Source organism: Chiloscyllium plagiosum, unplaced genomic scaffold (genome assembly GCF_037043375.1).
Source record: "Chiloscyllium plagiosum isolate Xiang-an unplaced genomic scaffold, Cpla_swu_hap1 HiC_scaffold_1, whole genome shotgun sequence".
NCBI classification, from domain to species: domain Eukaryota; kingdom Metazoa; phylum Chordata; class Chondrichthyes; order Orectolobiformes; family Hemiscylliidae; genus Chiloscyllium; species Chiloscyllium plagiosum.
In genome coordinates, this window is record NW_028270139.1 from 126,944,252 (window position 1) to 126,958,342 (window position 14,091).

At 39.5% G+C, this 14,091-nt stretch overlaps 1 protein-coding gene across 9 annotated transcripts in view; it reads left to right on the forward strand.

The window, feature by feature from the left end:
- The window catches only part of tcf4 (transcription factor 4), a 618,789-nt gene that overhangs the window by 526,438 nt on the left and 78,260 nt on the right, over positions 1-14,091 (forward strand). For all 9 annotated transcript variants that reach the window (XM_087990548.1, XM_087990538.1, XM_087990560.1 and 6 more), the window contains one exon: positions 12,210-12,315. In XM_087990548.1, the coding sequence (XP_087846674.1) occupies positions 12,210-12,315 (106 nt within the window). The remainder of the gene's footprint in view (positions 1-12,209; positions 12,316-14,091) is intronic.

The following is a 14,091-nucleotide window of genomic DNA, read 5'->3' on the forward strand; positions in this document are numbered from 1 at the left end:
ACCTATCAGTGCTCACTAGATTAATATGCTTATGAAGAGTGGCACACACTTTAAGAACTGCAAGGGGCTATTGACGCATTTCAAATAATTTATTTTGATTACACAATGGTGATAGACAATTTCAGTATGAAAACCTCAGAGCTTGAGTCAACTGTTCATCTGTCTGAAAAAGCCTCTGTAAAAGACGCATGTGCAGTACCCCTGCCAGTACTGCTAGTTGATGTTATGCCATCCTGTTTGCTTGTATTTGTTTTGCTTATTTTGGCACTACCATGTTTTTTTTAGTGGCAGGGCATTTCACAAACGTGCACGTGCAGTACTTTATGTATGCCCATTGTGAAACTTTCAAGAGTGTCAGGAGACCCAGCCTAATATTAAACTTGTGTTGTTTTTTTAACGAGTCATCAAAACATCTAATTTGAAGTGGATCTTTTTCACAATGCAGACAAGATGTACATTACTGTGATAGCCATTCTCCCTGCACCTGCAGTGTAAATGCAATAATCATGACAATTCAGATAGAGCAAATGCATTGAACAAATCACAGTAAGGTCGTTCAACTTCAACAGAAAAGGCTTTGTCTCCAAAAACAAAATTATCAAATTAGTTTCTTTGTATGCTGTGCCATGATGAATTCATTTTACCATGTTCTTTATTCATTATCTTTTATCTCTGTGATCAATAACATTACCAAGCAACTGAAATGTGGCCATCACTTTTACCTTTTTGGTAAGTGCAGTTAAAATGCTACCTGCTTAAGTCTCTTGTGATGTGAAAATTAATTTGGTTGTTCATTGACATCAGCGTGCAAAGGAGGGCACTGCCTGTCTGTTACATTGCAGAAATCAAATCTGCAACTTGCATTATGGATCATGAGTTTGACACCCAGAAGTGGCAGATAGTCAAATCTACTCTCCATTGCCTGATAATTCTGTGTCATTCTGCTGCAATCATCCTGTTCCGCTGTGAAGAAAATGTGTTGAAACTATGCCAGGCTATAGCAACACCTCACACCCGTGTTAACTAAAGTCAGGGAGCTGCATTCACACCAGAGCCCATGGTGCAGGTTTGCCAATTTATCCAGGCTATTAAATAATGCATAGGGGTGAGGAGTGAAGGGGTTCGAAATACACTGAAATTGCAAAGTTAAAACAAACTTACTACAGTACTTAATTCAGCTTTCACATACTTTCCGGAATGTTGAATAAATCTACAAGGTGATGGCAGTTCTACTGATAAAATTGGATGTAGTCATGTTTTGTGTAGATTTTGCAGTAGTTGCTATTCATCACTTCAAAAGCAGTCTTTAAAAATTGCAAAGAGCTATTTCTGAAAATTTGGCATGTGTTGAAAGGTGGCGTTGTGTAGGATTTGATTTTGTATTTCAAAAAATGCAGCTTAAGCAGGCAATCAAAGAGTAAGCCTCTCGTTTCATCTGTAGTCTGTCTACTTTGCTGTAGCTTTAAATTAAGTGACACATCTCTCGAAATCAGTGCTGCCTTGTGTACATGTTTGAGAGACTCGTGCACCACAGCTCATGCTTGAGCTGTTATTGTATTGTGATTTCAGTCCGATCGATGGGAGGGGTCAGTCGCCATTCGGTTCTTTGACATCCTGGACGAAAGCCATAATTTGGCTTTATACTTTGTCTTTTCTACATGCGTAATCGATTAAATTCTCACTGTGCCAGGAAAAAAAAATGTGAGAAATGGTAAAAAGCTCAGTTGGCAATGATCTCTTGAAGTTGTTCAGCCTCTCAGCAATCTGGCAGATACCGCACAATGCAGTAGATGGGCTCCACAAAACTCTTGAACACACTCTGCGGTGCAATAAACTGGCTATTCTCAACAAAGAAATATTGGAGGGAACATTGGTTAGAAATTAAAGAAAGAGCTAGGAGATAAAGAGGGCAATGCAGAGTCAGAGCAGTTTAGAACATAAATTTCCGAACATTGGGTCTGGCTGCCAATACTGAGGAGATGGAGACAGAAAGCAGAATTCCTGTGAATATATCTACCCCTCAAGTTATTGCCTGTAGTTTACTTCCAGATTGGTTATTTCTAATATAAACCATCTGAACCCACAATTACATTACTGTCTATACTTTCAGGCGTCTTTAATTCCTTATACTGTATAAGCTACATAATTCTCTTGATTAGAATGAAGCATCTTCTTGACCTTAAGGTGTTGGTTATTCAATATAAACCAGTAAAGTGATAGACAGCAATGTAACTAATGGGCGGCACGGTGGCACAGTGGTTAGCACTGCTGCCTCACAGCGCTAGAGACCCGGGTTCAATTCCCGCCTCAGGTGACTGTCTGTGTGGAGTTTGCACGTTCTCCCCGTGGGTTTCCTCCGGGTGCTCCGGTTTCCTCCCACAGTCCAAAAGAAGTGCAGGCCAGGTGAATTGGCCATGCTAAATTGCCCGTAGTGTTAGGTAAGGGGTAAATGTAGGGGTATGGGTGGGTTGCGCTTCGGCGGGTCGGTGTGGACTTGTTGGGCTGAAAGGCCTGTTTCCACACTAATGTAATCTAATCTAAAAAAACTAAGGAATTCAGGTGATTTATGTCAGCAAGAGTAGAGGTGAAAGTGAACTAACTGATTGGTGATGTTCATGAACCTATCATGCGATGTCATTGATTTAAAACACTTTTACACAAAAGGATTAATGTTCATGACTAAGCTGGTTGAAAAACAATTTCAATTTATTATTCTGTTGTGTTGTTGCATTTTTTAATGACCTCGTTATTGCTATAATGCATGTATTGAAGTGGTACTATAGTTCTCAAAAGGTTAATTTGTGATGTACTTTGGGAATTTCTGCCTTTATGAACTTGTTTGGTTTCTCACTCATATTTATGGATATTGTAAACGACACCCCTCGAGCATCGGCATTGAACTCTGAGTGCTCCGTTTCTATCATTTGGGTGATTTGGCAGTGCTCTTCAGTTTTGGAGATGTGCAGAAGGTTGCATGGAGAGGAGGAAGGAAGAGTGAATAAGAATCTGTTTAGCATCACCACAACCCCCTTAACAATTCTGCAATTTGGTATTCCTGTTTTTTTAAAAATACCTTTGAGTATTCCTGTGCTCAGCTGCAAAAGAAAACACAAGTCTTGTGATTATCAGAACACAGAACTCATTGGTTTAACAGAACATTCTAAGAATGTAATCTGCAAACATTTGCTTCGAAACATTGGTATTTTAAAGTATAAAGCACATTTACTGCAATCTTCTAGTTTTGACTAACTTATTATGTTCAATAACAATCATCATTTATGCAGCTGGGATTAGATATTATAAAGCAATCCAATTATTCAACAGTTATTTCACTTTATATGTCATTTTAAATGATATATGTTCAGATAACTAACAACTTCCAGATTAGTATTTTGTCTTCAAGATCTTTTACATAGAACGAGGAAGAAGGCAGTGGCAGAATTGGTTCCAGGAAATTAAAATAAACAATTGGTAATGTAAGGATATTTGTAGGAAAAAACAACCTTCATGTCTATTTAGTCATTTGGCTGTACAGATTTTGAGTATTCCTGAAAGAAAAGACATATTTTGTTGAAGTGTTTTATCTTGCGTTCATCAGGACACATGCAAGAATACCAATGTAAATGCGAACTGCATTTAATAATGTTTGAGAAAAGGGTGGTGAGTGGTTGGCAAATAGTGATAGAGGTGTCGCTGCGGAGAATTCACCAGATGAATGGTGCATTCTCCCTTCTCACCCACTCTGTAATGTTTAATGCAATTGGCCGTGAAATCCTCCTCCATTTCCTCTGTTCTGTTTGTCAGCTCTGTCTGTGCATGGTGCCACCCATACCAAACTGACTGTAGCAAAAGGAACAACAACAAATACTTTTCTCCTCACCATTGCCTCTGGATTTACTCAAGAATCTGACTTTAACTCATTATCTTCTCTTATTTGCACACTGCTTCTCAGTGGGTTTTTTTTAAAGCATGGGTCAACTACTGCAAACAAGCTCATGATACTAGTTTTTATATTCCCCAAAATTGCTTTCTGCTGTCAGACTATTTGTCTGAATTCCAGCACGACATGAGTCAGAACTTCCTGCAGTTCAACATTGGAAAGACCAAAGCTCTTGCCACAAAGTCAGTTCCCTTGCCAATGATTTTGTCCTTCCTCCCTGGCCTCAGGCTGATGCAGATTGTTTGTAACCTTGGCGTTCTATTCGGCTCTGAGATGGGTTTAGCCTTCATATCTTGTGTATCTCTGAGGTGGTCTACATCCACCGTTCCAACATACCCAAGTCATCCCACCTACACTCCCTTTAAATCCCTATAACAAGGCACTGTTACATCTGTAAACAACTATGCAAACACTTCTCTTGCTGGTTTCCACTTTCCACATACTCTGTGTCCTATTCAAATAGACTCTGATGCCTCTCTGTCCTTCACACTATATATTTTAAATCCTTATCCTTGTCTTTAAGACTGTCCATTCTTTTATCCAATTAAACCTGCAAACGTCCTTCAATCGTACTTTCCCTTTGAATTCTGTTCCTCCTACGAGACATTATTTTAATGCAAATAATTCACTTGTCTTCCTGGTCATTTTAAGAATTGCCTTCATCAAGTGTCAAAATTAGGGATAGGAAATAAAATTTTTAAAAGATTATGCCTTCTGTGACTCCTTTCTAAGTTATTTTTTTAACTGATGGGAATTTTCAAAATTCTTTAGATTTCATCTATTCCAAAATGAGCTTTTTAGACACGCGATCCAGGACTGAATATAGTTATGTTTTGGTCTGCCTTTTCTAGTGGAAGATGAATTGATTTAACAATTTGATTGGTGGCTTGTGTTTGTGTAACTGCTAGGCTTTTATTCTTGGAAAGCTGTCGACAATGAAACCCATTGATTAATTTTAGGTAATACAGGCAACAAAGTGTCCATTTTCAAATTTAAGATGACTTCGTTATAACCCAGGATGTTTTTGCACTCTTTCAAATCAATAAGAATTGTCAAACTGCAATGCATTCAAAAAAGTCCAGAAGCAATATTAATTCTGCACTACCAGGATATTGACATATCTTAGAGTAGTCTGTGAGCTAAGAATTTGTACATCCTCCAAAAGTTTCAAGTGCTTTACTTTAAAATTAAGACAATAGCACAACTTTATATTTTAAATGTGGTAAAAGGTTAGTTTACTTTACAACAGCACTGTTATGTGAGTAAAAATGAGGTTATTAGATAAAAACTAGTTATAAAGACTTAAAGTAAGGAAGGATAAAACTTATGTATGACGATGAAAGTGAGGTCAGCCTTGACTATTATTGCAAGCCTGGCCTGCTTGAAGGTCCTCTTTTGGAAGTGAAAATGGTGTAAACTGGAAGTCAGATTCCACAGTTTTCATAACTTTGTAGTTAAGTAGTTGGAAGTTGCTCCAAACATACCTGAGCAGTGCAGGTCCAGATACTGAGTAAAAGGATCCCTTCTTCCAGTTTCAGGACAGTGGAGGTTGTGGTTCTTGGTAGCCTGGAGCTATCTTGGAAGTTTCTCACTGCCTCCCTATCGAGAAACAGTTGCTGCTTTAAGATGTCTCATGGTGTTAAGATGATTGCCTTCAAATAGCTGTGTCCGGTTCACTTCATTGCAGTAACAAAATGGCTGCAAATGCTAATTTTAATGACCATTGTTCTGCAAACTAATGTCAATTGTGATCGGTAAAAGCAAAGTATCATGGCGACTGGAGATCTGCCATAAAAGCAGAAACTCAGAAGATCTGGCAACATGTGGAGAGAGAAACTGAGGTAAAATTTGGAATCTAACTCTTCATCAGAGTTCCTTTTTGATGCAACTCACTGCATCTTTTATACATGTACTGACCAGTGAGACAAGTTTCTTGCTAATAGAGAAGATTAAAGCTTATTAAATACTTTACTGACAACTTGCCTCATTAATATTCAGCTTTCTATCTTAGCAAAAGCACTGAACAAGCTATACATCAAGAATTATCGATATGGAAGGCAAAGCAGGTTCCTGTCAACTTCCTCACCACTATCTCCGTGTTGCTCAATTCAAAAAGTATTTCTGGGTATGATCCATCGGTATCAGCTGCATGTAACCCTCTTCAGTAACCTCCAACATTTACCAACGCCTCATGATCCTTCAATCCACATGCAGGTCACTCAGGAAGCACAGAGCTACACTACAGGGTGCACTATAACTAGTTTTGAAAAGTTGCTGCAAGGAAGCTTTAGCAACATGGATTAGCTGCACCTCCAGTTGCTCGCTTGCTGTTTCAGCACTCACTCACTTCGTGCCTATCTGTATACTTGCAACATCCATGTCTTGCCTTGCTGTGATGAGTCATGTCTATTGATGTGTTCAAGCCAAACGCCAGTGCTGCTATCTTGACATGTTCCTTTGCACAGACAGGCTGCTTGTCATGTTTGTGACTAGGGATCTGTCAGGGTGGGATAGATGTCTTGCCGTTGGCTCACTAAAATGTCAATGTAACACCTACAGCATGTGCCAGCTGCCTGTACAAGAAGTACACTGACCATTATTCATTGAAGTGACCATGTTGAAAAGTGGTTAGGGCTGAGACCTCAGTCCAGTCAGGGTGATGTTGCTGTCTGTCAGGGACTCAGTATCATCAGTCACAGGCGCAGTCCACACATTTACAGGAACTTGGCCATGGTCAGTTGATTGATTGGGTGAAGCACAGTCATGGAATCTATCCAACTTCAGTCAGGGAAGTAGGCAGCAGTCAATCCTTGTGGGCCATCATAAGTCAGGAGAATCCTATATCATCAGTCAGGGAGTTGCAAACACAGTGGTCAGGAGTCTGGTTCAACATGTGTAGGAACTTTTCATTGTGCTCCCCTCATCCCAGGACTGGATTCATCCTGAACCTCTGACTGACTTCAATTTGTATGGGAAATACACAGAATAGCATCAGAGAGCATGGTACGCTACATTGACGGAGGGCTTTGTTGCCAGTAAGCAGTGTCAGAATTTAAAGGGGCAGGGAAATGGTTCAATGTGATGGCTCTCCACATGTCAGGCCAGGGGAGGTGGTTGCAGGAGTGAGGGGAGTGCAGGGCTGATCTGCAGAATGAAACAAGGTAAAAGGGGACATGGAGGCTGTGGGATGTACCTAGGGCTGATGGTCTTCACCGTGAACTTTCTCTAGATGTGAACTGGTGAAAAATTCCTGGGACAATACTCGAGGTGTGAGTGTTACTTTGGGTGAAGGTGCGGGATCCATGTCTTCTGTACACTCAGGCATGGAAGGGACAGGTACATGAACCAGACATTTTCACACTTCAACTGCATTTCATTTGCAATCATTTCTTCCCCATTCTCAATGCATGCAGAGTGAACATATGTAAGCTTCAAATGCTGGTCAAAGATGAATTGCAGCAAGGTGTTGGTGCTTGGAATTGCAATCTCAGTGATGATCTGATCCTCAGCTCCTCTTTCCTGCCATATCCCTATAACACTTGATTCTCTCACTAATTAAAAATCTGTATCTCTCAATGCTGAATGTACTTCAATCATTCTACTACATGCCTTGAGCAGCATGACTGAGTGGATGCTGTGCCATTAGGTTGCCAGTGAGGGCAATGCTTCATTGTTCCTCTTGACTGATTGATTGTACAGCAGCCTTTTAAGTATGATGTGGGTGCTGGGGTTTCAGCAGATATCTGAGAGCAATTTCTCCCAATTTACTCTGCCCAGACCCCTTCATGACTTTCAATGTGACAATCAATTCTTCTCTCAACCTTCCTTTCTCCAAGGGAAAAAACCTTAACTTCTCCAATCTATCTTGATAACTAAAGCTCCTCAACCATTCTTGAGAATGTGTTCTGCTCTCATCCCAGTGGCTTCACATCTCTGAATGTGAACTGAATGCAGTACTCCCTGTGAGGCTAAATTTCAGTTTCAGCATAACTTCCCTGTTTTTGCACACGGAACCCTTATTAATAAAGCTGCACGTGCAAAAAATACCCTTTTTGGTTCCGAATCAGTCCTCCTCCTCCTCGTTCCATAACTTTATCCTTTATGTACCTGTGGTAATATAGTAAATGTCAAAGTGCTTCACAGGAACATAATCTAACAAAACTTGATCACCAAGCTGCGTATGGAGATACTGGACATATGTGAGTTTCCAGAACATTCTTTATGAAAGGAAGAAGATTGGAGAGAGATAGATGGCAAATTCCAGAGGCTAAGGTAATTGCTCGAGCAATGAAAATTGAGAGAAAATGAGAAATATGACAGAGATGGGAAGTGAGGTCCAACATTTTTGCTTGAATACTCATAAAACGTAAAATTATAACGCTCCCTATTTTTCAAGAAAGATCATTGAAGCGGCTTTTAAAAGAATGATGCTATGTGAGCACAACTTGATGTAAAGTAGGATATAAGCAGCAGAGTTTAGTTTATGCCCGAAACGTCAATTCTCCTGTTCCTTGAATGCTGCCTGACCTGCTTTTCCAGCAACACATTTTCAGCTATGGTGAAAAACAGGCAAGACAACCAGAGGGACTTCAGTGTGGCCAAATTTAGAAGAACAAATGCATGAAACAAGGGTTTTAGCCCTCGTGGTCAGAAATGTATCTATAATTGATTTATTCTGGTTAATCAGAAAGAGATGGTCCTGTTGACTAATTGTTGTTTTCAGATTGTTTTGTGTAGGAGTACTCTCATTTCTTGGTCCAAGATGTTAGTTTTATTATCCAAACTGGTGCCCTCCAGAAAGATCTCCCCTCCCTCCCATGAATCAGAAAAATACAGAGGACTGCTGGTTTTGGAGGGAATATAATTTCTTTGATTGTGACCAGAGCTGAGAACTTACAAACCAGTTCTCCTTCAAATAAACAGATGGTCCGTCTTTTCCCTTCCCCTGCACATTTGTTAAGATTCATTTGGAATGAATCTCACATCCTGGAATTATTTCCACTTTTTTTTTGTGAATACCGTTATGATGCAGAGCTGGAATTAATGCCAGTTTCTGGCACACTTAAAGCTAACTTATGTAACACAACTTTAAGTGCCCATTCTGTCATCTTAATATTAGATTACAGGTGCTCAATAGAGACTTAAAGCTAATATTTTCCTTGAACAGTGGTCTATAATTTATTCAGAATGCATTCTATAAGCATTAATTAACAAAGTTTCCCTTTTACTTTTGCCACTTACCTTACAGTTGGCACCAGGATAATAGTTATATTTACGCAGCATACCATTGTGAAGAGATTCACAGGTTGGGTTGGAAGAACTTTATATGTTCTGGGATTTTAATTGGTGGCATTCGACCACAAGGTCAAAACTTTGATTAGGAATTTCAAGTCATGTCCTGGCCAAAGTCTTTATTAGTAACTTAGAACATAATATGGATTTTCTTTAGGTGTTTCACATGTTTCAAGTCATCCTTTTAGATTCTGCTGTCAGTGCGCCAACTAATTTGCCAACATGACACTTGAGCATTTCTATCCCTCTTTAAGGGATATTCCTTGGTTGCTGTTTGCTTTGATGCAGCTGAAGTGATACCAGCTTCTCTTGAGAACCTCATCTTGTCCTCCATTCCTGAGGATCTTAAGACTCAGCTTGATCCTTCACTCACCTAATATCCATGCACACACAAGCACACTTTCTTTCTGAAATCATTGCATAATGATCAAGGTGACCAGGATAATAGTTATACTTACACAGCATACCATTGTGAAGAGATCCACAGGTTGAGTTGGAAGAACTTTATAATGTTTTGGGATTGTAATGATGATCCTAAACATAATGATCAAGGTGACCTTTATCTTTTAGTCCATAGATTCCTGAGAGAAAGTTTGATCCTCTTCTGTTGACCAAGTGGTGGTGATGTGCAACAAGAAAACCAGTGACCACACCTGAGACCTTTTTCTGGTCTGTTTTCTTAAGTCATAATTGGACAGTGCACCTCACAAATGAGTCATTGTACCTAAGGTTTCACATCATGTAGTAAGAGGAATGAGTTGAGAAGTACTTGCTTAAAACATGACAATGATTCTGCCAAACTACTCATTGTACTGAGCGTTAAAACATTTGGCTTCCTTCAATCAAGGGAACAGAATATTTACACTTCCTCTTGTTGGGTTATTATAATCTCAAATGCATAATAAGCATGTATATCTCTAAGATTTCTCTAATTATTTTAATCATACTGAAGTAACTGAGTACTTCTTGTTTCTGTTGCCATTACTCTCAGTTAATTGATTTTTGGAACCCATGAACTCAAAAGTAGTTAATTCAGTACATATGTGTTGGATTGCAATGCCTTACAGATCAGTGTTTGTGGTGCAAGTTTGTGCATGAGTATCCTAAATCAATGTCATTTTGGCATCTTAACATCATGCCGAGTGTGTTACAGTGATGAAAAGTGATACCTGTAAACATCCTATAAAGTGGTTTCATTCTTTTACTGAATTAGGTATAAATTTAAATCTGATCATTATCATCTATTTTCTCACATTTGCTGCTTTATTTCCACTCAAGCAATTTATTAATGCAAACTCAAAATATTCCAAACTTTCTTTGCTCACCATCGTGGCCAAAGATGCTTTTAGTTTCATGCAGCAGGGTCCTAACAAGCTTCATAAGACTGCACATTATAGGATTTGAATGTTCTGGGAACTAATTTGTTAAAACAAGAGACAGAAACAGAATATGATGGAAATACACAACAGACTTGGCAGCATGAAAGGAGGAAGAACAGAATTAATGTTTCATTAGAGGATTCAGCTCATCAACCTAAAAGATTAACTTCGCCTGTCTCTCCACAGATGTTGCCTGGCCTGACGAGTACTTAAAGCTGGTTCTGTTTCAGGTTTTCAGTTTTTTTTTTGTGTTCAATGAAGGGTATTTGAAATTCAGTCAATGAAATGTGGAAGCATTTAGTTAGTGAAAGAACTCCACAAATTTTCAACTGTATGTGGAGATGTTGAGTAAAACCTGTATATATTTCCCCATTTCTAACTAACTGTGACCAATATCAATTTATTCTTTGCCTGCTGTATTTTGGATTGCTCTCGCATCCTAGAGGTCACAGATTTTGAGTGGAGTCACCACTGCACATTTTCAATATAAACAAGTTCAGTTATTCTGATGGTGTGACCTTGACTGTCTGGATTTTGGCCCAGTTAGCCCTATAGCACATGGTGTATTGACAGTGCAATAAGCTTACATTATCAGGTCCTCTACTTAGAGTGGTGGGACCAGCTGGTTTAGAAGCACAAGTTTTAAATATAAACAAATGTTTCTTTCAAGAATAAAATCAGCTTACTAAGGTGAGGGGGTAAGGAAATACCACAGTTGCAAATGGAGAAACGATTTACCATTTCTTGAATGCTCCTTTTGGCAGTATGTTGATATACTATTTGTTAAATATATGTTGTGTTTTATGCATAATTAAGAAATTAGTGCCTGACAATTGGCATGAGGTAATCCTGTTAGTTTATATCAAAGAGAGTGCTTTTCAGGAAGAGTCCAGAAAGTAATCCAATCAGTAGGTTCAACTGACAGCAACAAATTATAAGGGTTGGCTATTAATATGATCTGAACCTCAAATGCAGTTTAAAGCTTTTAAATTCCTGACCTGTGAGGAAAATATAGTTCCTGTATTAAACAGAGATAAACAGTATGGCTCAGCAGATTTATTCAGTCTCTGGAAGATGAAGATAGACTAGCATGTTGTGAGATATTTTTTGTTGTAATGTACTGTTTAGGTAAGGTCAGTGGAATATGTGGCTTTCTTTTCTTTGATAGTCCTGTATAGAGGTTGAGGTCCTGACCACTGGTATTCTGATCTTGAGTCTGACACAGAATGGAAACAAACCTTCCTCTTTTCAACCGTTGACCACACATTTCCAGCGCTTACATTTTTAAAAGACTTGATTTGCTTTTGTGTCATGAATATGGTTGTAAGTTGGAAGCAGCGATAAACCAAAAAGGTTGCATGACCAAAGCCACCACACATTTAATATGGAGAGTGAAGTGGGATGTGTCGATGCTACGTCTATTTTGTGGTGTTCCCACATGCCTCTTGCCATTTCTCAGTGGTCATTTGAAGTACATCTAAGAGTTGATTTGTAAACATCCTTGTAAACAGTCTGACTGGTTCATTATTGAAAAATCACTTTATGTATTTATATATTTTCTGGAACAATAGATAAAATTTTGCTTTTTATTTTTGCAGGTGTATGCCCCATCAGCAAGTGCTGCCGATTATAATAGGGACTCTCCTGGCTACCCTTCCTCCAAGCCACCTACAAGCACATTTCCCAGTTCATTCTTCATGCAGGGTAAGTGGATGCGAGCCAGTACAGTTGAATGATGGGGTGAAGAAATACTTTTTTGATTTACTCATTACATTGGGTGAATATGAGGAAAAATAACTTGAAATTTGCCTATGAATGTATGTGCTTCTTAACCCACACCCATCCCATCCGTGATATTGTTCATCCATCAACCTGACAATGGACCATATGAATGAGCCATACAGCATTCTATTCCTAATTGTAAACCGGTTTGGTTTTGCAGCTGAACTCTTCAGAAAAACACTTGCATTACTGAAGCTGATTTTATTATGGAAATATTTCAGGTGTATGCAGACTAGCACCAAATAAAAGTTAGGTCAGGATTTCCCAGTCCGAAATCGAGATAGATGAGAAGTTAAAACAAAAAATAGTGCGGGCAGTTTCTGTGCAGGTCTCCTGTCTCTTGTCCCTGACTCTGGTGACTTTTCTGAGGGCAGGAGCAGAACAGGACATGCAGGCAGGAAGGTGAAGTCACCCACCTTGTTAATTGGATGGTTTGAGGTCATTTGGGAGCTCGTTAAAAGCTTGCCATCTGACCTTCCAAGATTTTCACACGGGAGGCAGCCAGTGAGAGCACTCTGAAACTGGCCAGCTGCAGCCTCGTGGAAGACAGGTGACAGCACTGAAACAGTTTTATGTTCATGCCAAAAGTGAAAATTTGGACAAAGCTTACTGAGCAGTAATGAAATTTTACTCACCAACCTTTGCCAACTCTGTACACCTCATGGCATGATGGAGATGGGTTTCTGACCCAATTTCACCTTACCTCCCAATTTCCACTTCCAATGGGAAAATTCAGCCCTTAATCTCCATTAGCACAAATGTCCTATGGGTGACACGATGACTTAGTGGTTGGCACTGCTGTCTCACAGTACCAGGGACCCGGTTTCAATTTCAGCCTTGCGCGACTGTCTACATGAAGTTTGCACATTCTCCCTGTGTCTGTGTGGGTTTCTTCCAGGTGCTCCAGTTTCATCCCATAGTCCAAAGATGTGCAGGTTAGGTGGATTAGCCATGGCAAATGAGGGGCTACAGCGATAGGTTGGGGGGGGGAATGGGGTGGGTTGCTTTTTGGAGAATTGGTATAGACTTGTTGGGCCGATTGGCCTGTTTCCACATTGTAGGGATTCTGTACTTTAAATAATCCTGTACAGTGCCAGTCCTTACCTTGCCACCTCAGATGCCTTTTAAATGGCAGAGAGGGCTGGTCAAGATACCAATCTGAATATTCTTGTTGAAACAATTCATTGATGTCCGTAGAGAAAAGAAAGGTTAAGATGAAAAAGAATACTGAGAGAAGTGAATAGAAATTATGGAGATTGGAGGAAACTTCCTTTTCACATCAAACCCATCAAGATCTTTTATGTTTCAGTCAAGTCATCTGTTTCTCCAGCACGTACAGGTCTAACCTCTCCAATCTTTCCTCATGGGACAATAGCCCCCATTTCAGGTATCGGTCTAGTAAACCTTTTCTGAACTGCCTCCACTGCATTTACATCCATCCTTAAGTAACTTGAGTAATACTGTGTAGATACTGCATGAAACACCTCCTCTCTGCCTCTGTATTCCATTCCCCTCATAATAAGTAAGAATATTCTAATAGCTTTCCCAATTACTTGCTGTACTTGCATACTAATATTTTGTAGGTAAAAACGAGGGCTGCAGATGATGGAAACCAGAGTCTAGATTAGAGTGGTGCTGGAAAAGCACAGCAGTTCAGGCAGCATCCGAGGAGCAGTAATATTTTGTAATTCATAATTT